The sequence below is a fragment of the Podarcis tiliguerta genome (genome assembly GCF_965153285.1).
Source record: "Podarcis tiliguerta genome assembly, chromosome: 14".
Classification (NCBI taxonomy): Eukaryota; Metazoa; Chordata; class Lepidosauria; order Squamata; family Lacertidae; genus Podarcis; species Podarcis tiliguerta.
The window spans coordinates 28,805,877-28,832,093 of record NC_139547.1 but is presented as its reverse complement, the minus strand read 5'-3'; the positions used below and the strand labels follow the sequence as shown (position 1 = coordinate 28,832,093).

The window sequence follows — 26,217 nt, the reverse complement described above, 5'->3', positions numbered from 1 at the left end:
AAAATTAAGATTTTTTTTATTAGGTAGCAACAGTGCTTTTTTTCTTTAAAAAATGTTTAGGGCTACTCTCTTTTTTAATATATTTTTATTAAGTACAAATTAGAAAACACATATTCACAACAAAAGAAAATACAAAAGAAAAAGAAAATACATCTAACCAAGGGAAAAAAATTAGAGAATATTTTGTCTCTTTTCATATTTACAGTTATTTATACCTCTATAAAATGCTATTCACAATAAAGCAGTGAAATGAAAGATAAGATATCAGAAAAAAGAAAAAAAAGAACAAAGAATAAAGAAGTAAGAGAAAAAGATCATAAGTGAAAATTTTTAAAAGTAGATAAGTACTCACAATACATAGCCATTTCCCATCTATATTTATATTAAATTGTATAATTTCATCTTGTCCTTATCCTACCTTAAATAAGTTGTTTTTTGTTTTTAGGGGTACTCTCATTTTCCTACTCATATTGAAATACTGCCCCTCAATGAGGCCAAACTTAGATTCCCAAAATGTTTAGGGGTATGCATCCCCCCTGAAAAAAAGCGCTGGGTAGCAATCTCTCTCTCACACACACTTACACATGCGCGTGTAGCAGCCAATATCAGAGTCCCTCCTCTTTGTAACTTAGTTCTGATTTAAACCTCCGGATATATTATTTCAGGCTACAATTCAGATTTTTAAAATGACCCTGCAAATGCAGCCAGTCCACCATCGTTCTCCGACTGAGAGCTGCTTATAATACCCTCTATAGAGTTTCCATATTTAAAAAAGTGAAAATCCGGACACAAAAGCCTGCCCCCCCCTCAAAATCGTGTCTCCACTAATGGGAGTCCCCCATATATCTGTCAAGCGGCTGGAAAGTGTTTCTTTTTTTACATAGCCACGTGCAGTTCACCTGTGGCTGTGGATGTCATTGCTGCCCCCCCCCTCGTGGCACCATGGGTGTAGGCAGGGGGGCAGCTGCTGCCCCCAAATCAAATAATTAAAAGTATTGCAGTTTTCAAAGAGCAATTTAAAGAGCATTTTATGAGCATCATTGAAGGGTTGGGGAGATTTTCACTAGAAGGAAATGGCAACACGAGGAAATGGACACTCCAGCTAGATTCTGCTGCCACCAAAGTTCAATTCATCCTTGCTGCCGCTCTGTTAGCCAAATATTCTGCGTTATTGGAACCTGTGGTAAATGCCCTAGTGTCTAAAAAGCGAGTTCTCTGTAATTTTGCAAAATATACTCGTTAACCGCAAGAAAGGTACTCCCTGATGCTAATTTTATTTAACTTTCTAGTTTTCAAATGACTGAAGATTTTGAGATTTTCCTGAACACTTGGGGCCAAAAGAAAGTAATTTAAAACAACTGTAGTTGGGACATTTCATTCCAAATCTGCTAGACAGAGCCAGAGGAAGATGACAGGTGAGTGTCCTGCTCCCCCCGCCCCCCAAATCCTAGCTACGCCCACGCGGGGCACCTTACGAATTCCATTCTGAAACCCGCCCCTTCTCCATCCAAAGTCGCGGGCGGTTTGAACGCAGCCCCGCAGCCGAGAGCCTCCTGCCTCTGCTATCTTTTGCTAGCTCTACACGTACAAGCAGTGCATTGAAAGCACATCCCCGCCTCGCCCCCCAAATCTTCCCTGCAGCGCCTGCTGCGATTGGCTTCCTCGCCCGTGTTTCGTTTTTTTTGCAAAGCCGCGCACAGATCTTCCGCTGCCGCTCTCCTCGCGGTTTGAAGCGCTGTCCCGCTCAGCTTTGCAGTGCTCGGCCAACGATCCACGCGCGGTGAGAACCGCTTGCCTCTCCCAACCTTTTGCTAGCTCTATGCGCTCGGAGGCGGTAGGCGCGCGCACCCCTCCTTTTCCCGTCGGGCCTTGCGGGGCGCCGTCGTTCGCTCTTCGCCGCGATGATCCACGAACTGCTGTTGGCGCTGCGCGGCTACACCGGAGGCCTCTTCGTCGCCGTTGGAGGCGGCGGCAGCGTCTGCCTGCAGGTGGCGTCCCGCTCCGCCCCCTGGGGAAGAGGCGCTCCAGGCCGCCGCTGTCGCCTCCCACCCTAACCGGCTTCTCGTTGCCCTCCCCTCCCGCAGGTGCCTCAGGAGCCGGTGCTGCCGCCCTTCCTTCACCCGAGCGAGGCCGCCCTCCTGGCCCGCGTCTGCCGCCTCGGCGCCTTCTACATTCGCTTCAGCGACTTCGTCGAGCAGTTCGCGGCCGAGCACGTCCAGCCGCCGCCCTCGCAAGGAGGCCCCTCGCAGGGCGGGCAGCAGCAGCAGCCTCCCCCCGGCGCCCCGTCAGCCCCTTCAGCAGCAGCAGCCCTGCCCGTGCAGCCGCAGGTGAGCGGTCCCCTGAGCATGTGCAGAGGTAGGCAAGCGACGCCCACACTTTTGCCCGCTTGCCTGTCCCTTCTCCGGCCGTTTATGTGCAGTGACCCTCTGCGGAAGCGACTCGGCCCTTTCCCTCACAGGCTGTTTCTCTCCGTCCGTTCTCAAGGCCCAAAACAGCCAGGACATGAAGGGCTGCAGCCGGCCGCCTCCACATCTCTCTCCCTCCTGACCCTCAATACCCAGAAGGGCCCCACATCCCTGTCAATGAGGTCCTCCGAGGTTTATTTTTCCGTTGGCTTTCTTTTTTCAATTGCTGGGCCTTGGGCTTGTTCATTGTTTTGGCTGCTTTTATGGAAGAATGTTGTACTGTAATACTGCTGTCATTTTGAACAGTGATGTTTGTGGAGGAGCTTTCTTGAAAAGCAAGGTGTGCATTTATTGAACAAGCCCTCCTCCTAACTGCACCTCCTGTGCAAGGGCTTTTGTGGCAGGATGCAGTCCCAGAACAATGGAGGGACAGGGGGGTTGCATTTCCTTTGGGTCGCTTCCACTCATGGCAATAGAGGTGGTTCTGGAGCCTTATGCATGCCAGGAGATTAACCATTCCTTGATCCACTTTCAGGATCTGCACCCCTCCCAGCAAGGGATTTATCTGCGGGCTTTCTGCACTGGGCTTGATGCCGTGTTGCGTCCATATCGGCAGGCCCTGCTTGACTTGGAGCAGGAGGTAAGCAGGGCACAGTGGGTTTCTGTAGTAAATATTACATGATGCTCTGCCCATCAAATCCAACTGCAGGTTTTTGTCACTAATAGTGGTTTGTTAATCTGTATTCATGACTCCTTTTCACTAAGCCACCCCACAACTAGACATTGTACAAGAATAGAGCATAAATGACTACTTGCTTGCTTAGCAGAGAGGGCACCAATCAGATTGCATCTGTTGATGGTGTCCTTCATTATTAACAGAGACAAAATTATTAGCCATGCAGACAAAAGTGCTGATGAGCATTAAATTCCAGGACCATGGCTGCGTAGCTCTGTAGCGGCTAAACCATAGAGGAGGTGTTGGTCCCTTGAAGCAAGAGAAGACAAGCTTCTCTTCTGGTAAGCAGCAAGGGCACGGCATCCACCCATCTGAGCCAGTTGCAAAATTGAAGCTCAGAGAAGAACTGGTTGCAGCTACCTCCTGAACTTTGGTGTGGTGTGGTGGTGGGGGCATGGGGAGAGAGACATGGCTATAAAAGGACAACAGTTCTAACACCAAGCTCTAAAATGCCCCAGGGGATCTGGTTACTGGCAGCCAATCAGTTCCAGCCTAGTACTCTGGGTGTAAGTCAAGGGTCGGCAGCAGACACAGACCCAAAATGAGCCCAGAGTGAGTGCAGGGCTGGGGCAACTTATTGACCTTGATGCCCAAAGCACCAACTTATGGTACCCAGGTACGCAGTACTGGAAGGCAAGAGCAGGGAAAGCACAATTGAAGAGGATGAAGGAATCTCCCAAACAGGCAGCAACATGCAGGTTTTTTGGGGGGGAAGAGCAGGCAAGGAGCAGAAGGAGGAGGTGAGAAAAGGCTAGTTGAGAGAATGGGCAAGAGGAGCTTAATGCAATATTGAAAGCTGAGGCTGGAGGAGTTTCCCTTCTCCACAGAAGCAGGGGCTAAGGCTGGAGGTGGTTCCAGACCCAGCAGGTGCTTACCTGACAAGCCAACTTGCACCAAGTTGCTGTATTTTCCCTGGCTTCAGGCGTAGGGCTCCACAGCCAAAGATGGTCTGTGCCTCAAATCAGCACTTACCAATTTGTAATTTAAAAGCAACAGGCCAGTGTAGGTAACGAGTATACTGAATAAACCTTGCTTTGTTATCCCACTGCTTTGACCTAAAAGGTCTGAACACGGACAGTTCTTGACATGCCAGCCAGTGTCATGCATTGCTAATTCCACCCATGTATGTTGGATCTCTGTAGGAAACAGTGCCATCCGTATAACTGCTATATTCAAAAAGCTCCAGAGAGTGCTCCTTTCCTGCTTGTGCAACTTAGGATTTGCAAAACAAGAAGTCAAAACAAAGACTTACTCCAGTCTCTCACCCACCTTTCATTTTTTGCAGTTTCTGGCCGATCCTCACCTTACCATCTCGCATGTCAATTATTCGCTGGATCAAGTGAGTTCTCCATGCCCATACCTCCCTTCTGTTAGAGGAGCTGGCTCCACGGCCAGTTTCCTGTCTCCAATCCTTTTCCTGCAGTGGAATAAATAAAAAAATTGAGGCAGGAGCAAGCCTTGACACAACCTCCATGAAGGCAAAGATTCTCTTCCTTCCCTCAGTCTGATTCATTGGCCATCCCAATCTCTGTAAGGGCCCTCCTGCCCCAAGGGACATCCTGTGAAGTGCCAGTGTGAGCAATGGGCGAGTACCGTATTTTTTGCCCTATAGGACGCACCAGCCCATAAGACGCACCTACTTTTTGGGGGGAGGGGGGAAATAAAGCAAATAAAAATAAAAATAACCCCCCGCCGCGGATATCTGCCCGAAGCGTGGGGCGCTTTGCTTCAGCGCGCCCGGCGCTCCGGGCAGCAAGCTGCTATCCGCAGCCTAGGGAGCCTTGTGGGAACTCCTGCAGGGCTCCCTAGGCTGCGGATATCTGCCCGAAGCGCGGGGCGCTCTGCTTCAGAGCGCCCTGCGCTCCAGGCAGCAGGCTGCTATCCGCAGCCTAGGGAGCCCTGCGGGAACTCCCACGGGCTCCCCAGGCTTGCTGATAGCTTCCTGAAGCCTGGAGAGCGAGAGGGGTCGGTCCGCACTGACCCATCTCGCTCTCCACACTTCAGCGAAAGCCGGCATTCGCTCCATAGGATGCACACAGATTTTTGCACTTCATTTTTGGAGGGGGAAAAGTGCATCCTATAGGGCGTACTTTCTTGAGTCTCTCAGAGAGAGGCTCTTGGGACACAGGAAGCTTGGAAAGAGAGATAAAAGGTTTATCATCCTGAGTGGCTAGAATATGAGAATGGAGGGTCTTATACAAGAGTTCTGGCTCCATCTGAGGGGCCACTTACCAGCTTTCCCCCAGAGCACCTTTATTCACCCAGTCAGTTTGGAGAGGCTCCGGATCCTGACAGGGGACTCAGTCTCTCTTCCCGCCAAAGAGAAAGGAGAGCTGCCTAGGGATGATTATGTATGCATCACTCTTAACTCCTGTTGGCTGCCTTCCACTGAAAATTATTCTACATTGCAGGCTGCACTGAAGGAAGACAAGGGGGTTAATCAGACCACATTCTTGTGGGGCAGGGGGCTGCCTAGGCAAGCTCAGTTTTTGCTAGAGTACCCATCCTATGAGCAAAGGGCCTCCTCAGGAAAGGTAACATTAGTTTAGGCAGATGCCCATTTTCAGTGATAATAGCAAAATTCTGGACCCAGGCCAGGTGGCGGCGGCAGCAGCATCAGAGCTTTTCACAAGGAAACTCTGTAGACACACAGAGAAACTAGGAGGCTGCAATTCACATGCCTCCTCCAACTGGTTCATTAAGGTGGCACATCTTTTGCGCAGTATTTAATACGTACTTTGGGTCTGAAGGGAAGCTTAGTCTTCCGAACTGCATTTATAGCCTGCATTGATGTTGATCCTTGTTAGTTATTGCATCCTTGCCTGATGTTCAATAGGCAACATGGAAGGCCTTTCCTTTCCCGTTTTGAGAAAAAGGCTTGCACAGGCATTATCTTAAGGAACATAATCCTGATCATGCGGAAAGTTTGCAAAAACCTAAAGTGTGGTGCAAGTAATTGTGTGTGGTTTAGGAAACATACTGTGTCAGAGTGAATCTCTGTGAGTAGAATCTTGGCAGCCATTTCCAATTTCTGATGTCATAAGCAAGAGAAATCTGGCACTTTTATCTACACAGCAGGTACAGTGTCTGCACTTTAAGGTAAAGGTAAAGGTACCCCTGCCCGTACGGGCCAGTCTTGACAGACTCTAGGGTTGTGCGCCCATCTCACTCAAGAGGCCGAGGGCCAGCGCTGTCCGCAGACACTTCCGGGTCACGTGGCCAGCGTGACAAAGCTGCATCTGGCGAGCCAGTGCAGCACACGGAAACACCGTTTACCTTCCGGCCAGTAAGCGGTCCCTATTTATCTACTTGCACCCGGGGGTGCTTTCAAACTGCTAGGTTGGCAGGCGCTGGGACCGAGCAACGGGAGCGCACCCCGCTGCGGGGATTCGAACTGCCGACCTTTCGATCAGCAAGCCCTAGGTGCTGAGGCTTTTACCCACAGCGCCACCCGCGTCTGCACCTTAAAAGGGGGCAAATAACATTCCTTGAAGAATTAATGAAGTTAGGGAGGTCATCTTAGTAGGTGTCTACTTATTTAGGTAGACTATCGAGGGGAGCCCCAACTGCAGGGTGGGGGGGACAAACCATGAAGGCAACACACAAATGAAGCCCCTGTGCAAGAAGGAAGATACTTCCATTTTGCTATGTGACATTGAAATTAGGAAAGGCTCTTTCCCACGCAGTCTGTTTCATAGCCTTCCCTATTGGAGTGAGTGGGAGTGGAGTGAGCTCATAGGAGGATTCCCAACCCACATTAGAAAAAGATCTCGTCTGTCACATTAAGTACAACACTCTGTTCTCTTTTCCCCCCATTATTGTCTCAAACTAGCAAATCATTCCTCACCAGCTGATTCTTGTTTTGCAGTTCCAGCTCCTTTTCCCCTCACTGATGACTGTGGTGGAGCAAATAAAGACCCAGAAGGTACAGTTGAGAATCCTGATCTCCCTTGGTGGTGGCCCTCTTTTCACAGGCACCTGCCTGGCTTGATTTGATAATAGAGGGCAAATCTTGTGTGTAACTGAGATGGTGCTGATTTCTCTCACCTCACTAGAGGTGAAAAATGGGAAGTAGGAGTTCTGGTACCATCATCCACAGAAAAGTAGAATGCTGGAAATGCTGCCTGCATGTGGATGAGGAGCTTCCTCCATCCAGGCTAGCTGGTCTCTGGACCTTCCAGAATCCAGCTGCCAGCCAGTGTTGCAGGAACATATGGCAACATCAGCTCTTGCAAGGGATCTGCTTTTCCTTTGCAGATTCATGGCTGTCAAATCCTGGAGGTGGTTCACAGACATTGCCGAGGTGGTCTGCCACCTGTGCGCCGTGCTTTGGAAAAGTAAGAAACCCTCCTGGGTGGAGCCAGCCCATGCACTAAGGAGGAATGTCAGGTTATGGGTCCTGGGAACCTGCCCCCTGAACAAGTTAATGTTCCTGAAGTCCCACTGTTGCCTTGGGTGGTGTTTGTTTCCCTGTCCCCAGCCACTAATGGCAGCAGCTCCATTGTGGCTGCAGCCTGGTCAAGTCCCCTTCCCTTTACTGCTGTGTCCCCCTCCAGGGTCTTGGCCATGTGCCATGCTGCCATGTACAAGCAGCTCTCTGCCTGGATGCTGCATGGGCTGCTCCTGGACCAACATGAGGAGTTCTTCATCAAGCAAGGCTCTTCTTCGGGGTCTGTCCCTGCCCAGCCCGAAGAGGAGGAGGAGGACCTGGGGATCGGAGGGCTGACGGGGAAACAGCTGCGAGAGCTGCAGGACATGGTGAGGTTTGGGTGCTAGATACAAAGGAAGCTGAATCCGCCTCCCAATCCCTCTAGCTCAGCATAGTCCACACTGCCTAGCAGCCCCTCCCTAGGGCTTAACATACACCTAGTCTTAACACACACCTATCTTTTGATGGACAGTCCTCAGGATTGGGGATGGGGCTTTCTACTTGGAGCCGCCATATTTGTGCGTGGGGTTCTTTGACTTTCCCCCATTTTCTTTTTTTTTTTTTAAATAATGTTTATTGCTTTTTGAACAATTTAAACACTACAAAAACAAACAAAAACAAAAAAGAACAATACAATACAATATAAACACACTACATAACACTAAACACATTAAACTAACAAAACCAAACAAAAACAATTTAAAACACTCAAACAATTTCAATATCTTATCTTTCATTCACTTATTTCACCGACCCTCCTCACACCTCCCTTTTTGTATTCCACTTCTGTCAAATGTTTCAGCAATTCCTTTCCATCTTCCTCTGTTATCTGTCCTATAATTATCTTAACACATTCTAACCTTATTTTACCTTTAAAATTCCATTAATCTATTTATACTTAAATCCTTATAACATTTCTACTAAAGCCATATAACTTCATTCCAACAATCTTTTAACATTCATTAATTTTGCAGTATTTCTGTAGATAATCTTTAAACTTTTTCCAGCAACTCCTCTCCCTGTTCTCGGATTCTGCCAGTCATTTCCGCCAATTCCATGTAGTCCATCAACTTCTTCTGACTTTCCCCCATTTTCTTTCTTTTTTTTAATAAATAATTTTTATTCACTTTCCAATAAACAGCCAAAATGAATGTGAGGAGCAACTAACGCTTGTTGGCTTTTAAGAAGCTTTGTGAAAAAGACTGATAGAAATGTTGCTTAAAAGAAAGGTTAAGATTAAGAGATATAATGTGCAATATAAATGTAAGAAATGTGAGATGTAGTGAGGTTATGGAGAATTTTCAGATAGGCTGATGGAAGTCAAAAAGATGTCTATGTCAAAACAAATGTTAAATTTGGATAAAATGTTTATTGGACTTTCCCCCATTTTCACCTCTCCTTCCAACAGCGGCTGATTGAAGAGGAGAACATGTTGGCACCATCCCCAAAGCAGTTCTCTCTGCGGATTGAAATGCTGCCATCCTACATCCCTGTGCGAGTTGCTGAGAAGATCCTTTTTGTGGGAGAGTCTGTCCAGATGTTTGAGAGTCAAAATGTGAGCCTTACCAAAAAAGGTAGGAGACACTTTGACTCATTTTATTCTGCGTGGGGGCAGCAAGGATTGAAAACTGCAGGGTGGTTGTTTCTTGGCTGTCCATTCATAAGGCGCCCTGGGACACAGCAGGGAAGTGCTGGGATGCCTCACCAGGGGTCTGCACAAGATGGAATGGACCCTCCCTGCAAAGCACTTGAGCCACCCCTCCCCCTTGCTCTGCCACTCTTTCCTTGAGGTAGAGTATGGTGGCTCCGTAAAGGTAAAGGACCCCTCTACACTGCCATAGAAAGGGGAATATATATATATATATATATGTAAAGAGAGAGAGAGTGAGTGTGTGTGCGTGCGCGCGTGCATTTTAAAACAGGTTTGAAGAAGGACCTGCTTCCTCCTAGCTCTGGTATTTGTACTTAATACAGAACGACTGGGAAGCACTGAAAAGATTTTGGAGCCACAGTACCCTGCTCTCAGGAAGGCCACTTTGGAACAGCAAGAGGTTTTTTGACTTAATACCAGCCAGCTGTTTCCAGGAGAAAACAAAGGCAGACTGTCCTCAGCCCACCTCCATTGTCTGCTTTGTTACCAGTTTCCCAAATTGAAGTTGCATCTGCTGCCATCACTGTGTGCATTGCACAGTCCTCAGTGGGTTGGAGTGAAGCAGTTTTCCATTTCCCTCTGTTTAAAATATTTGAAGCATTTTGGTCGTCTACTGTATAAGCTTGGGTTGTTGGCATCTGTCAGCCACAAAGCAAAAAGGAGAACAGGCTCTGGTGCTCACGGATGCAAAACTTCACTGACGCTCAGTGTGTTTCAGAAGCTTGAAAGGCTTCCAATTCTTACAATGCAAACACTCTCCAGTCTTAAATTCTGACCTATGCAAGAACTTGCTTGAAAAAGTGGGAGAGCAATTTCCCCCCCTTTTCCTCTCCTCCACTTTTCCAAGCTGGATCTTGATGCAACCTTGAACAGCCTTTGTCCTCTGCAAAGCTCTGCTGATGGAGGCCATGACTGGCATCTTGTGTCCAGGTTAGGCCACTCTTCCTTGCCTTCCGTTGCCTCACAGGCTCCATCCTGAAGAACCAGGAGGACACCTTTGCGGCTGAGCTGCATCGCCTCAAACAGCAGCCTCTCTTCAACCTGGTGGACTTTGAGACAGTGGTGGACTGGATACGGAGCACTGTGGCAGAGGTCAGCCGTAGCTCTAGAGTTGCATGTGCTAAGTTCTTTGTGAGGTAGCAGCAGAGAGCCATTCGCAAACCCCTCGCCAGAGCTTGTTGGAAACCCTTTTTCAGGCTGAGGGCCACATTCCTTCTTGGGATTACTTGCTGGGATGGAGTCAAAAGTGCCATGCCATGCCAGAGCAACCTGATCACCACCAGCAGCACCCATTCAGTGAATTCTCTCCCCTCTCAAGAAAGCATCACTATTTTAAAAGCTCCCATTAGCAACAATAAAAGCTTTAATAAAGCCTAATCTCTGTGTGGGAGATGTGATTTTAATGGCAGATCAATTCATAGAGTGAGGTGATATTAGTCCTCTCCCCTGCTTTTCAAAAGTCTAATTGGTGCGGGGGGAGGAGTGACAGGTGGGGATCCAGAATTAACATTTGTCTATTGCTAATGCACCCTGCACAATAATTAAGCTTTTTAAAAGCCTCAACTGTTACAATATCCCATAGACCGGCTGTTTGTCAGTCCTGCCATATAGAGCATGGAGAGCCTGCCCAGCAATGGGCAAGTAGTCTCTGTCACTCAAAGCAAACAGATCAAGTCCTGGCTGCAGTGGGGCGGAAGGTGCCAGCAGCAGCTCGGAGCTGCTGCTGCTGCTGCTGGGGATTCCTGGTTCTTGATGCTGATGGACTGTTCTCTCTCCCTTAGCACTTATGGAAGCTCATGGTGGAAGAATCGGATTTAATAGGACAACTGAAGGTACATGCAAACCCCCATATGGAGCTTCCAAAGCTGTTCCTCTCTCTTTGTGCAGGAGGAGACTCACTCTTGCCAGTGGAGTGTTGCTTGCAGGGGCCCATGGGTTCTGTATCCTGATGCATTTAGTCATTTTCTCCTCCTTTCTAGATTATTAAAGATTTTTATCTCTTGGGGAGAGGAGAACTGTTTCAGGCCTTCATTGACACCGCACAGCAGATGCTGAAGACACCTCCCACCGCAGTGACAGAACATGGTGAGTTTCATGGGATCTGGCTTCTCCATTAGGCTGAGCTGGTGAGAAGGTTGCAGACCGACGGCTCTCTACTCAGATACTTCCCTGCTTCTCAAGCCTTTGTATCAAGACTCTTGGCTCCTGCATAGGCACAGTTTGGATCTGTAAGATGTTGTGGCACAAACTCTGAAAAGGGCATGGGGGGTGGGAAAGTGGAAACAGGTGACTGTGCCTTCCTTGCTCACTGTGCGCTCATCTGGAGTAAGTCGTTCTCGTCTGGCTCTCCTCCTCAGATGTGAATGTGGCCTTCCAGCAGTCTGCCCACAAAGTGCTGCTTGACGATGACAACCTGCTTCCTCTTCTTCACCTGACCATCCACTATTATGGAAAGGAGCACAGAGGTGGGTGCTGGTGCCAGGGAGCCAAGCAGCCCTGAGCAGGGCAGCTTTAGGCCCCACCACAACTGCAAGCACAGAGCCACAAAGCCAATTTGGTTCCATAGAGGCAGAATGGCAGTCTGGGAAGCTGGGAGTTCAAAGCCCAAGGCCAGTCTTGTCAATCCCCTGGGTGGCCTGGAGCAAGTCTCTCACGTTCATTGGTTGCCTATTGAGAAAATAAGTTGAACTGGCAGGGAAGGAGGGTGGGGTCCAGGAAGCTTTGCAGCCATATTGTTGCCCACCTGCCTCCTGGCTTCCTTTTCAGATGCCGCTCAAGCTCGAGATACGCCTTCTCGGGAACTGTCTCCCCATGAATCCCCCGCATCAGGCTGGGCTGCTCTGGGGCTCTCCTATAGAGTGCAGTGGCCCCTGCATATCCTCTTTACTCCTGCCGTCCTGGAAAAGTGAGGACCGCTTTATCCCTGCTTCTGTTTCCAGGTGGATTCTGTGGCATTTTGGTGTCAAAGGTTGATGGTAGCAGAGCACATTTTTCCTGGGTGGGTGGATGCTGGCCTGGTCTGAGCTCCTGGTCTGCTTGCCCAGAGACCTGACCCAGCTATCTTTTGCTTGCCTTCCTCTTGGCTTGCAGGTACAATGTGGTCTTCAAGTACCTGCTAAGTGTGCGTCGAGTCCAGGCTGAGCTGCAGCACTGCTGGGCTCTACAGATGTGGTGCAAGCGCCTGGAATCCAACAGGACAGATGCCATCAAGTGGCAACTGCGCCATCACATGACTTTCCTTGTAGACAATCTGCAGTACTACCTGCAGGTGAGCAGCAACACAGGTCTCAGGGGCTAACTCAGGCTTCGGTGCTGCTCCTCCAAGGGTGCATATGCACCAGCCAGTTCTCCCAGCGATACCCTAAATCACCCACCAACAATTGGTGGCTGGAAATGACTGGAAACAGCAGGCAGTATCTTCTCCCTCACTTTTCCTTATCTTCAGGTGGATGTTCTGGAGTCTCAGTTCTCCCAACTTCTGCAGCAGATCAACTCCACCCGTGACTTTGAGAGCATTCGACTAGCACATGATCACTTCTTGAGCAATCTCCTAGCACAGTCCTTCATTCTGCTGAAACCAGTGAGTGATCCCCATAGTCTGTTTGCCTTGTGTCCCCAGGAGAAGAACTGGTCCTGTTCGAACAGTCCAAATGCCCATCCAGTGCAGCACTCCTAGCTCACTTCAATGCAAACACGGCAAGAAGGAACTAAAGCAAAAGCCAGACTCTTGTGAACATGGCTGTATTGCTTGGCCATGAGCACAACCAAAGCCCTTACCTGCTAAAGTGAATAATGAGGTACAGGTCTGTATAGAAAAGCAGGATAGAAAATAAACAAACTGCAAGTGTGTCAGTTTGCCTTCATCATGTGTTTTTGGGGGGAGTGTCTTCCTGGTGACTTGGTAGCATTTGGCAATCTGGAGAAGCCTGTCAAAGTCCTTCCCCAGAGCACCAGGCAAGTAGGTATGTTCATTGGTCTTGGAAACTCATGTTTAGAGCAGGTTACGATGCTTGAACAGAAATTTCAGGCTTTGGTAGCTGCTGTGCAGTGTATGAAGATTTTTGTTTTGTTTTGTTTGCTTGCATCAGTCCCTTAGACCTTAAGAATTGCTCTACTAAGCAAGAAGTGAAATGGTTTGAGTAAACCAGTCCAAATAATCCTGCTGAATCTGGTCATTATCTCAGGCTGCGGAAGGGCAAGACGAGAAGCATCTGCTCTGGTGAGGCCCTTTGGGCCTTCATCTCCTTTCTGCTCTTTGGTTTTGCAGGCTTTCCACTGTTTGAATGAAATATTGGATCTATGCCATAGCTTCTGCTCACTTGTCAGCCAGAACCGGGGACCATTGGATGAGCGGGGGACGGCCCAGCTGAGCATCCTGGCCAAGGTGCGTCTTGCACTTTTCTACCTGAAAAACATCACCCAAAGCTTTTGGGGCATCTCTCCTGTGGAAACATTTTGGAAACTCAGAGCAGGCAGCTCTCCGATGAATTCAGCATGGGGGGTGGGGTAGGGACACAAGACGTCTGGCCATTGCTTTTCCATGAAGCTCATCAGAAACAGCTTGGGTCAGACCCTTTTGGCATACTGGCAGCCACAGCTGGGGCCTTTCCTCCTCAATTTATGGCTCATGGGTGCTGTTTACCTTTGCAGGGCTTCAGCTGTCAGTCTTCACTCCTTTTCAAGATCCTTTCCAGTGTTCACAATCACCAGATCAATTCAGACTTGGCTCAGTTGCTGTTACGTCTTGACTACAACAAATACTATACCCAGGCTGGAGGCACCTTGGGCAGGTAGGCCTTGGCAAGTGCCAGGAAACCACACAAGCCCCTTTATTTATATTCCTGCTGGTGCTGGTGGTGGTGGTGGGAGGCTCTGACTGAATGTGGACTCTTCTACAGCCATCCTTAGCCTGGGTTTTCTTGCCTTCTAGGGCTTAAGGTTTCCCAAGGACTGGGAATCTTTAATTACACAGGCCTGTTACTAACCAGAAACACACAAGGTCTTAAGCCTATTTGAGAGCTGCTGGTGAGAGAGGGATGTGATTAGGCATCATCTAAACTTTCTGCTGTTTCTGTTTTGGGACCCAGAAGGTGGGATATAAATGTATTTATAACCAGCTGTGTGCTATGTTAAAAAATGCAATTCAAACTTTGCACACTGTGGTCTGTAAATAATATGTGTGTGCATCTCTAACATCATGCAGTTTTGGCTACTGTGCCCAATTTACACAACCCTTCTCCCTTCTGCAGCCACAGAGCCCTTCCTCTAATTAACTGCCCCTTCTTTCTCTACAGTGTGGGATTAGAATAGACCACCAGTCTCACAATGAAGGCCGTTGCCACCTTTTCTGGGAAGCAAACCTGCTCTGGTCAGGATACATGTTCTGACTTCTGGAGGGGAAGGTGCCGAGAGGTATTGGGACCTCATCCTGGCACTCAGAAAGGACTCCGTCAGTGTGTGCTTCATTATATGTGTGTCTAGTGCTGCTCTCCTTATCCTGCATGTTTTTCCGGAAGTGAAAGTGCTGCTTAGCATTGACTTTGAATTGTTTTCAAATGCTGCTGTCACTTGTCAGCGAATTTGGCTCTTTCTACTGCTAGCACTGCAAGTACGGCTGCCAGCAAAGGAGATTCTCTCATTGCCCTCCTCATCCAGAAGCCACATTGTGCAAATCAGGGCGAGCATTGACCTGCTCTTAATGGAAAAGTGCGATTAACTGCAGGAAAGTTGCTTTTTTGAAAATGTAATTTCGTGTCTCTAAATACGGAAGCAGGGAGAAGATACTGTATACTTCCATTCTGGGCTGAGTCTGCCAATGAAAGTGTTCTTTCTACTTTTTTTGTGTGGGGGGTTTGGTGCAGCTTCTTTTCCTCACACACACGGGAGAGGAGGAGAATAAACAAGTGGTGCAAGACTGCTGGTGCCTTGCAGGTAACCTGCCCTCCTCCACCCCTATTTGTTTCATTTTCTTCTGCCATCAGTCTTATTTTTGCTTTTTTTCTCCAGCCCACACTTTTCTTTCTACTCTTCCAAGTTCAGCAGCAAAAGCATACCATGGAAGAACTCTAGCTAGTGTCCAATCCACTGTGTTTATATATTTTTCTTATCTGAGGGGCAGGAGTCTCCACAAGGAGATTGCCCCTCCCACTCATGAGCTGTCCTACACCAACAATGTGTAAACACCTCCACCTTTGTTGACAGATCCTAGTCTGCACCTACACAGAGTGTAGGCTGGTATAACTAAATAAGGAACTCTGGGGAACCCTTGAATGAGACCATTCTTGGACCAAGGGATAAAAAGGACAGGCCATCCACAGCAATTGATGCCAGCGTATTAAATGAGCAACTTTCCCTTCTTCCCTCCACTGGCAGCTGCAAGCAATCATGCTGGGCCACTTTAGAGATGGTAAGAGGAGAAATCCTAGGTACTGCAACAAGAAAATTGACATTTATTATCATAAAAGTCCAGAAGTTAAAACTATATACAGCACTTCATGCACAGTTCAAGTGACACAGACATTTAAAACCTGGGTGACAATGACAGCCTCCACAAAGCAAAAAGGTTCAGCTGGGGACAGAATCAAGCTGATACTTTGGGTGTTTGAATCCAACTTTCTTCCCAGCAATGAGGCTCTGGATCACCCACTCTTGGGTCACCACTGGCAGCTGTAGCGCTTCAGCACATTTCAAGAAAGCTGTTGGGCACGAAGCATCAGTCACCACGACATCAAATACAGCCAGACTCACATCTGTGGAAACAGAAAACAAGAATTGTCCTGTGTGGTCAAACCTTTCCTCCTGCTTGTTCACAGCACCAGGTACTTGATCTTGCTGCCTTTGGAAAAGGATGGATGGCAGCTCCACACAAGGAAAAGGGGTGAAGGGAGAAGCAGCCAATCAATTCTTGCTCTGCCTATCCAACTTCTCAGCAACCCTCAGGAATCTAAGTTGAAGCTCCTCCCACACCAGGCCTCTTCTGCACAGGGGGATTGGTATGTCTCAGTGGGCAACAGAGAGCCTCTTGCCAATCTACCCGCCACAGAAACCAGCTGGCTGCCTTCCAGGGGCTTGTACCTTTGCTCCATGAAGCAGATTCCTGCAGCTTAACAGAAGCAGCACCCCCCATCATAAGAATCTCAGACCAGAGCTCCAGGAAGTCTTGCTGTTCACTGGACACCAGAAGCACCTTCAGCTTACTGAAAGGGTTCTCACGGGAGTGCCTAGAAGGAAGCAAAAGTTAGAGGCAGCTCCACTGCAAGGGAACTGGACATGCCACCCTGTTCCACCTGCACCAGGTGGGTAAGCTGCTCATGGTCCCTCCAACATTCACAGACTTACCAGTCCAGCAACCTCTGCTCCTGCAGGCTATAACCAGCTGGCAACAAATAATTCCGGTAGTTCTGCAGCTGATTGGCATGACAACTGTCATGGACCCAGACGTGAGACACACAGGGGATTCCTCGGGCAAGGCACAGAAAGTAAATCCGGTTCCGGCAGTGTCTGTCTGCTATCAGGAAGCACTGGTAGGCTGCACTGCACTGGACAAAGGAAGTGGAGGCTGGGACCTGGGCTTCCATAGAAACACAAAGCCCTGGAAGAGGCTGCAGGTTCAGTATAAAACACCCAGTGTGGTCAAATGCTTATTTGACAACTAGCCAGCCAGGCTAACTGCAAAATGGAAGGGTCAGTACTGGCAGAAGTAGAGAATTGAGAAATGTGCCAATGGAAGGAAAAGAGGCTCTCTCCGCCTCTACTTCAAGCAGCCCCTATCAAGATCTATCCCGTTCCAAGAAGCATCATGGCCAGGCACCTCCTTTTCTCATCCCAGGTCTTGAAAGGAGAACAAATGGCAATTCCCACTTGACAACCTGTGTGCAGGTGAAGCTGCCACCCGTCACACACCTGCCTCCCTTGGACCACACCCAGAAAAGCATCCATTTCATCATTAAAAGGAAAACAGCAGCAAAGCACCAACACCCTCTCTAAATAAATCTCCTCTGCCAACCTAGGTGATGCTACTTCATGTATCCCCAGCTCTGGCTCCTGACCTGGCTTTCATTGAAGTCCTCCAGGATGAAACCACCTCCAGCTTGCAGCTGCAGTCCAATGTAGTGTTTGTTGTAAGGTGTTACCTCCAAGAAGTCTAGAAAACAGGATGAAGTTAGCAGAGTTAATTCTTTAGCATAAATAGAGCACTACACCTCTTCCCTTGCAAGAGAACTGTGAAACATTTCCACACAATCAAAATCTCAGATTTTATTTCTATTTTAAAAGCTGCATGTTGGCTTCTTTTAAATGCTTGCTTCTGTCAATTTTTAAGTTAGTATTTTGATTTTTCTTTGTAAACTATGAATTTTGTTAAATAAAGAACATTAAAACAACTGCATTGAAATTCAGTTCAGAGACTAAACAGGATCAGAAACAGCTGTTCACTTTAAAAAATATTCTCCACTGTTCAGTAATGTGCTCTAAGAACTGCTTTTATACTCAACAGAAAATAATACAACTGACAAGAACGTTTGTGCAGCACAGCAGATTATTTAGACATTTAAAGATGCCTAGAGAAACGCAGAAAGGTCTTCACCTAGTGCCAAGATGACATAAGAGATAGTAGTAACAGGTGAGGAAAGTGACCCAAAGGGGTGTGCTATTGCCAAGAAAACCTTCAAGACAGCACCCATGTAATTAAGAGAAGGAGGGGGAACCCAGAGAAGAGCCTTCAATGATGACCTCAGTACCTGGGCTGGTTCGTTCAGAAGGTGGTGGTCCTTCAAAAATCCAAGCCCCTTGCTGCAAAGGGTTTTAAGAGGTAAGCACCAACACTTGGAGCCATGTTCAGAAATTGACTGTTAAGTTAGTGAAATTATTTTCTGAGCCCCAAATGGTAGCTGTAAGCAGCATGAAAGTTGTAAGAGAGATCTGCAGCTCATTCCCAAATAACTTGAGTTCTCTTAGAGGGCCACAAGATGGCAAACATGTTCTGCCCCACACTTGGCAATTCCTTATTTTGGGGGCTTCTAGGACCTGGAATAGCAGAAAGCATGACTGGCTCCTCAAGTAGCCTTCAAGGGATTTCACACTGTCATGTTACCCAACAGCTCTCCTGTGATGTGCTTGCACACTGGTTGGGAAGGTGCAAGGATACAGCCAGTCTTACCAAGTCCCAGGTTCAACTATCCCCCCAATAAACTAACTTTGGAAAGTGTGGTAAGATACTGGCTTGCTGACTTCAAGTTCTTGCAGCCACACAACTTGCCCTGTTCCTTAGCCCTTGTAGGCACACCACTATCCTGCAAAGAGTACAGAAACCACAGCTAGCAGAATCCCTACCAGGGATCCTTGGCCAAGCTGCCTTCCTTTGGCCCCCATGTGAACAAGATGCTGAACTAGATGCGCCCCCTTTGATCCCTTCCTAGTTCTGCCTTCTCTGTCACCACCCTAAATGAGCAATGGCTTAACCAGATTCAGTCAACGAGGGCCACCCTTGCCCCCAACAGCCTCCCTGGAGCAATGGAGCACTCACCTTCCTCTTCGCTGCTCACTGCAGGCTCCTGGCAACTGGAGAGTTTATCTGTGGGGCTTGCCATTGTGAGGAGAAAGGCATAGCCCAGAAAGAGAGTCTTGTTGTGTGGCATAGGCCCCCATCGGTCATCTGGTGCCGGGATATCTCCCAAGTCCCCTCCACTGACAGATGGACTCACTGCTTCCCTGGAACAGGCAGCCCCTGTGGAGGGAGGGAGGAAAATCAAAGTCCTGTGGCTGCCTCCTGACAGCAGGTCAGCAGCCTCAACCTAGAATTTCTCTCATGGAGAGGGAGGGGAGCCTTGATCCTCCTGGTGCAAGAGCTCAGCTCCAGCTCCAGCTCCTCTGGTTTGGGAGGAAAGGCTGGAGGAGACCAAGAAGGGAAAGTCTAGTCCAGGGAGAAGAGATGCAATACAAGGAGACATAAAACAGTCTGACCTGGCTTTGTAGGGGTTGCCCGCCGCCCTCGTTTGGCAGGGGATCTCTCTTCTTCTGAGGCAACTAGCTTCCTCTTGCCAGACAGCCTATGCGGGGTCTGGGGGCTCTCAGGGCCCTTGCGGGTGGGTGTTGTGTTGTTGGAGGTGCTGGGGGAGCCGAGGTTGCGCCTTTTCCGCTTTCCTTCCACCAGGTTATCTAGCCCCACAAGGAGAATGTTGTTAGCTCCCACCTCAACACGCAGCAGCACCAAGGCCCCCCTGCATGTTTTCTGCAGGGCAGCAGAAGGAAGTCACTTGCGCCTCTTAAAGAGTTTACCCAGGGCCAACACCCTGCAGCTCCAGTCCTCAATTAAGAGGTTCCTAGGTGTTCCCATTTCTCTTGCCCAGACCCACAGGGCAGTTGCCTACAGGCTGCTTACCAAGGCTGATGTCAGCCGCCTTTGTCAGGGGCATGACGGGTTCGTAGGGGCCCAACCCAAATTGCTCTCGGAGCCGATTCCCTTGCTCTAAAGACAAGATGACTGCTCTCCGCCGGTACCACTTCCGCTGGCCCTCCTTCTCAATGCAATAGAACAGCTCCCCAGCCTCCTTCCGGTGCCCCTTCACTACCCCTGCAGCCAAGGCAGAAGGCATCATAAGGGCAGCTCACAGCCTGCGACCCAACTCTCCACTACCACCCACCCCAAACACTGCAGGTCCATTGCCAGCCAGACAAGTTACCTGCACTGAAGTATTCGTCCTCTGAAAGGGCCGTCACCTCTGTTTCCAGGGGGAGAGGGTCGCACAGCAAGATGTCTTTGCCCGGAACATCACATTCATAGCCATCGTCAAAGCGCAGCTTATATTTGACACCCCCTACATCCTGTGTGATAGTCCCAGAATAGAAGTAGCCATTCGAGGACCACTTTGCCACCACCCGGAGGCCCACAAAGCTGTTCGCAGAAGAGGAGGTGGCAGAGGAAAGCTCTGTGCTGGTAGAAACCCCCAGGCGCTCTTGCAAGGGGATTTCAGGGGAGATGCTGCGGCGCAGAGGGACACCAGTCTGCTCCTGCCCCTTCAAAGGGCGATGTGTGTGGCAGTCCTCTTCTGGCAAGGCTGTGGTTGACAGATCCTCCACAGCTGGCAGGCTGGCCCTGCAGATCCAGGGAGAGAAACAGCTGGAGAAGCTGCAAGGGCCTTTAGCTCTTGCTACTCCACCCCACCAGGGTCACCTCCCTCATCAGCATCAGCTGACCTTCACCACGCTACCTGGCTCCGGCCGATCGCGATGTGAGGCGGCCCCTTCGCCCTCGTCTGCGAGGAGTTGCAGGGCCTCTGCCACTCCTCTGGTTGATCACACCTTGCGCTTCCTCCTCACACCCCCCAGGAAGTGCTGCATGGTCAGGCTGGACTGGAGACTGAGGCTGGCTGCCCCCCTTCCTAGGGCTAGGAAAACCAAAGGCAGCGTTAACCTCTGCACAGCCAGCCAGCCTGCCAGCCACAATGTCCTGGAGGCCCCACACATGCTCCCAGGGTCATGGCACAGAACTGTGGGCACAATTTATCCCTTGCATTTCAAGGTAAACAGCAAAGCCCAAATAAAGCTGCTCACAAGGCAACCCAACATGATTTGCCACATTGTTTCCCCAGTTTGAAACATCACTCAATACAACACCAACCTTCAAGTATTTAAAACCTTCTTGACATCAAAAATATTAACTCGCCAACTGTGAATAAATTCAATCCGTTTTAGAACCCATGGCCTTTTAAAAGTATAGCACAGGCTTTCAGTTTGGAAACTGGTTAAAGAATATACTGACAGTCATATTCATGCCCCGCCCGAAACAAAACACCAAAGAATGCAAAATGGCCTCTCTTCCACCCTGCTGCTCCCCCAAAGTGAAGCCTTCCTCTGATGTCCCTTTCCCAGAGGCCCTGCACCCACCTGAGCTTTCTGACCCCAGGGAAGGCCAAGTCTCCAGGCCCGGCTCCTTGGCAAGGTCTCCCTCCTCTCAGAAGAGTGCCTCCTTGCCCAGAGCTTGTCCCACTGTGTGTGACGGACAAGGCACTGCTCCCTCCACTGGACATGCGCTGGAGGCCAGAGGCCTTGGATGAGAAGGAGCTGATGTCACCAAGGTCTCCAGAGGCAAGCGAAGAAGAGCCTCCCGTACGAGAGGGGGAGACATCCACCTCACTCTCCTGGCACTCCATGATGGGGTCCTCTCTCTCCTGAAAGAAAAGCAGGCTGGGATTCAAGGGAGGGAGGGAAGGCCAAGCCAGGTGCCAGGTAGAAGGGGAGAGATGACCTAGGACCAGCACTTTCAGATCCCAAGAGGGATCCACCCACAGGCAAGTCACTCTCAGCCAGATACATGTAGGGCAGGGCAGAGCTCCCAGAGCAGTGCTCTTCCCATAACAGAGCTACTTTCTGACATTCTAAACAGGAAACTCTTGTTGAACTGTTTCTTTAAATCTAAAGGTTCATCATTGTTTCACCCAATGTGTATACCTTTAAGGGGCCAGAGCAAGGGCCAGAGTAAACTAACAAGATCCAGCCTTGCAGCTGTGAGGCATAGCAGGTGCTGCTGAGTTGCATTGATTAAGCTGTGTTGGGAATTGGCCACAGTATATAAGGAGCAGCACCTAGCTCTGCCATTTACCCTGGGGATGGGTTGGTGTTTGGGTCGTGTTTGTTTGTAGTTGTATTTGGTGTATAAGGAGTTTTTGTTTCTCTTATTAAAACCTTGTTTAAATTATTTTTGAGTCCCTTTTTAATGCAAGCTCTCCCCAGCAAGCTCTCTGCGCTACTATACTGCGAAAAGCCAACATCTTTGGTTATGGGCCCAGCTGCTGAGTGGATGACTGCATATTTTTGGACTCTGAGAAAGGTTTGAAAACTCCTTCTCTTGTTAGCGTAGTTTTTTTGTGGGTCTGGAAGAGTTCCAGAATGGTTGACCGGGTTCTAGAAGCTGAGAAGGCTCTGGTCTTCCCACAGCTAACAGATGAGAACTATAGCTTATGGTCTTTTCGGGTGGAGGCGCTTTTGACCTCTAGAGATGTATGGACCTATGTAACTGATGACCCTCCTGACCCTGTAACTGATGCTTGGTCGAAAGGAGATGCGAAAGCCAGGGCGATAATTAATTTGGCAGTCAGCGACCAGCAAGTAGTCTACATAAGGAATAAGAAAACTGCCAAAGAAATGTGGGACAGTCTTGCAGCAGTGCATGTTAGAAAAGAGTCAGCGTCTGCATTGACGTATTTCAAGCAGTTGTACCAGACGAAGTTGCAGCCTGGTGGTGATTTGGCAGCACACTTGAGACGTCTGGAGGCAATACGCTGCGAATTAATTCGAAGGGACATGGAGATACCTGATATTCAGTATGTTTTTATCATCCTTTGTTCCCTTAATGAGGACTTTGATGGTATAGCCAGCCAGATATCTGCCGTTCCACCAGCACAATTAACTGTGGAAGGGGTAACGGCAAGATTAATGGGCGAGTTGGACAGAAGGGAGGCTTGTGCCATAAGCACTCCTATTTCCGGAAGTAATGAGGGACGCCACATGCAAGCTGGTGGTGATACGACTGCATTTAAAGCTGCAAAGCGTTGTTGGTTCTGCAATAAGCAAGGACATTTTGCAAAGGACTGCAGATCCAAAAGAAAGCAAGGTACTCCCAAGTCTGTTTCTGTTCGTCAGTCACGGTCGTCAGCCCAGCAGCCGACATTGTACCGTAAAGACAGAAACGAGCCGCAAGCTTTTCATGCTTGGACAACAGATCGTAAAAGAACAAAAGGTGCCAAGTGGAATTCTTTTATTGTCGACTCAGCATGTCTGCAACAATCGAAGCTTGTTTATTTCTTTCGAAGAGGAAATTGGTAATGTACATTTAGCCAATTCACAAGTCCTGCAGTCGCTTGGCAGGGGTACTGTTAAACTTGACTCTTTAAACATTACTATAGCGAACTGCATTTACTGCCCATCAGTGGACAATTTATTATCAGTAAGGTGTTTTGCTCGTCAAGGCATAACTGTGCGTTTCTTAAATTCAATGTGTGAGTTTTTTGAGGGGAACAAACGTCTATTATATGCCCGGGAATCTGATGGTTTATATAGACTGTATTTTCGCACCTACTCCCAATCGCCTATAGATTGCAGAGCAGCACAGTCAAGCCAGGGGTTGAGGAATGTAAGGCCACATTCTGGGTGTGTCCATGAGGCGCACAGACTTCTAGGACACCTGAATTTTGCTGATGTAATTAAGACAAAGAATATTGTTAATGGCCTCAACTTAAAACCATGTAAATTCTTTATGCAATGTCTATCCTGTTGCAAAAATAAGATCAAGGTTGCACGCAAGGGTAGGTGCTCAGATAGGAAAGTAACTGAGCCATTTGAGCGTGTACATTGTGATTTAGTTGGGCCACTCCCACCATCATTAGGAGGTTCTAGGTACTGGCTTATCCTCATAGACCAGTATAGTAGATATTGTTGGACTTATGCAATAGCTGAAAAGTCCCAAGCATTTGAGAAGTACAAAGTTTTTTGCAACTGGGTAAAAACGCACTTTAACAAACCAATTAAGAACCTGTTTTCTGACCGGGGCGGGGAATTTGTTTCTGAGGATTTTGAGAAATTCCTGGAAGCGCAGGGGACTACTCATGAGTTATCTTGCCCCCGAAGTCCCTGGCAAAATGGGCTTGTTGAAGTTGTGCAGCGTGACCTGCAGGCAGGGGTTAAAACTTATCTGCACGATGCTAATCTGCCCAAAGATTTTTGGGCTGAAGCGCTTAATGCGTTTTGTTATGTTAGAAATCGAAGTTATCATTCTGGTTTAGATGTCACCCCCTATGAGAAGCTGTTTAAAAAATGCCCTAATCTGAAATACCTACGCATTTGGGGTTCAGATGTAATTATGCATTATCCCGCTAAGCAGAAATTGGGTGAGCGTAGTGTTCAGGGAAAATTAATGGGCTACCAGCAGGGAGCGTACAGAATTTACGTCCCAGCAACTGGCAAATTTCATATTACCAGAAGCATGATACAAACTGTAAATTGGAATGGAGTTGCTATTTTCCAAGATACTGATGGTATAAATGATACTGAGGAAGAGGAGGAAGCAGGAGCAGCAGCAGCAGGAAATGGTGCTTCTGAATTAATGGGAGAAGACAAAAAGCCTGTTGAATCTGATAATTTGTTTGATGATTTAAAGTTACAGGCACCCGAGGAGAGGTTAGATTCTCTTGAGTTTTCTGACCGTGAGCTTAGCCTACAGGCATCTCTTCAGTCTGACAATGATGGTTTACAACCTGAAACTAGTAGTTCACTTAGTCCTGTTAAGTCTGAGGAGTCTGACTCTCCTTCTGGACTGAGACGTTCAGATAGAAAGAGGCAGAAGCCACAACGATTTGCAGATGAACATTTTAATACTGTGTATGCCAATAAGGCAGTTTTTGAGCCAAAAAGCTACAATGATCAGAATTTACCTAAGCACCAAGCTGTAAATTGGTATAAAGCTAAGAACTCTGAGATAGCTTCTTTAAAAGAGCATAACACTTAGTCTCTTGTACCTCTAACCCCAGATATGAGACTTATAGATTCAAAATGGGTTTATAGAGCTAAAATGAATGGGGGGGAAAATGAAGTTGTAAGGTACAAGGCAAGATTAGTCGCTAGAGGTTTTCAACAAATTCCAGGTGAAGATTATGATTTGTGTTATTCACCAAGTGTAAAATATGAAACAGTTAAGCTCTTGTTAAAAGATGCATCACAACGTGGACATTCTGTTTACCACCTAGATATAAAAACTGCATATCTGTTTGCAGATTTAAAAGAACAAATTTTTATGCGAGTTCCTGAAGGCATAGACGCCGCTGAAGGTTTGGTATGCAAATTAAATAAATCCCTTTATGGTCTGCACCAAAGTGGGAGAAATTGGCACCAAACTCTAGCAAAAGAATTGCTGGATATTGGTTTTTCACAAGGAAAGGCAGACAATTGTGTGTTCATAAAGGAAAGGGCAAACTCTGTAACTAAGATATGTGTGTATGTAGATGATGTGTTAGTTTCTACAAAAACTAAACAGGAGTATGAACAAGTAGTATCACAGTTACAGAAGAAATTTGATGTGGTGGAATTAGGCATAGCTAAAAATTACTTATCCATGCAAATTGAGAAAGGCAAAAATGGATCTTTTCTGGTTCATCAAACTGCAAAAATTGATGATCTTGTTGAAATGCTGTGTTTAGAAAATGCAAATGGGAAGGAAACGCCTATGGTGTGTGGTTTCACCTTTACAGGTGAGGATAAGCCATTTCCTAACAAAACTTTGTATCGTTCTGCTATAGGCAAGCTAAATTTCATTCAAAGAATCTCAAGACCAGATATAACTTATGCTTTTCACTTTTTGGCAAAATTTGTGGAAAAGCCCACTACACAATGTTTCTCTGCTCTTAAGAGAGTGGTAATGTACCTTAAACATACTAAACATTATAGGTTGCAGTTTACATCAAGTATTGACAAAGGTTTTGAAATTTTCTGCGATGCATCTCATGCAGTGGAACAAAATAATTGCAGGGGTGTGTCTGGTATGGTATTTTGTTATAACGGTTGTCCTTTTGAATGGAAGTCCCAGACACAAACCATTATTTGTCTCTCCACAACAGAGAGTGAATTATGTGCATGCGTTCAGGCCACTCGTGATATAGAATGGTATATGCAGGTATTTGCAGACCTACAGATGCAAGTCACACTACCAGTAAAAGTTTACCTTGATTCCCAGAGTAGACTTGCTATTCTAGGTTCAGAAACCAATACGCAGCGCACTAGAGTCTTAAGATTACGTTTGCAGTTTGTAAAGAAACTAATTGCTGATGAAATGGTTGTATTTGAATATATTCCAGGTAACAATCAAATTGCAGACATTTTTACTAAAGCACTTCCAAAGGTTACACATGAAAAACATGTACAAAGTATGCTTTATGTTTTTGTTCCACAATGATGAACCGCAGGGGAAATGTTGAACTGTTTCTTTAAATCTAAAGGTTCATCATTGTTT

The 26,217-nt window shown here is 47.7% G+C and overlaps 2 protein-coding genes across 5 annotated transcripts in view; one reads left to right on the top strand and one right to left on the bottom strand.

Moving 5' to 3' along the window:
* The first annotated feature begins 1,855 nt into the window (after positions 1-1,855).
* Positions 1,856-17,602, top strand: TUBGCP4 (tubulin gamma complex component 4). Of its 2 annotated transcripts, XM_083412672.1 has the most exons (18): positions 1,856-1,988; positions 2,085-2,327; positions 2,941-3,045; positions 4,427-4,480; positions 7,010-7,066; positions 7,399-7,478; positions 7,698-7,899; positions 8,979-9,144; positions 10,189-10,313; positions 11,003-11,053; positions 11,201-11,306; positions 11,579-11,686; positions 11,988-12,126; positions 12,312-12,489; positions 12,667-12,801; positions 13,489-13,605; positions 13,872-14,011; positions 14,516-17,602. In XM_083412672.1, the coding sequence occupies exons 1-18, from the start codon at positions 1,902-1,904 to the stop codon at positions 14,529-14,531; spliced, it is 2,109 nt and encodes a 702-aa protein (XP_083268798.1). In that variant the 5' UTR covers positions 1,856-1,901; the 3' UTR covers positions 14,532-17,602. The 2 variants fall into 2 exon arrangements, with proteins under 2 accessions (XP_083268798.1, XP_083268799.1); XM_083412673.1 differs by lacking the exon at positions 2,941-3,045 and having other exon boundaries at positions 1,868-1,988.
* Positions 15,648-26,217, bottom strand: part of TP53BP1 (tumor protein p53 binding protein 1) — a 28,593-nt gene continuing 18,023 nt past the window's right edge. For all 3 annotated transcript variants that reach the window (XM_083412659.1, XM_083412658.1, XM_083412657.1), the window contains exons 16-25: positions 21,105-21,388; positions 20,429-20,605; positions 19,901-20,313; positions 19,600-19,791; positions 19,182-19,376; positions 18,745-18,945; positions 17,270-17,364; positions 16,560-16,759; positions 16,296-16,441; positions 15,648-15,970 (exon numbers count right to left, since the gene is read on the bottom strand). In XM_083412659.1, the coding sequence (XP_083268785.1) occupies positions 15,786-15,970; positions 16,296-16,441; positions 16,560-16,759; positions 17,270-17,364; positions 18,745-18,945; positions 19,182-19,376; positions 19,600-19,791; positions 19,901-20,313; positions 20,429-20,605; positions 21,105-21,388 (2,088 nt within the window). In that variant the 3' untranslated portion in view covers positions 15,648-15,785. The remainder of the gene's footprint in view (positions 15,971-16,295; positions 16,442-16,559; positions 16,760-17,269; positions 17,365-18,744; positions 18,946-19,181; positions 19,377-19,599; positions 19,792-19,900; positions 20,314-20,428; positions 20,606-21,104; positions 21,389-26,217) is intronic.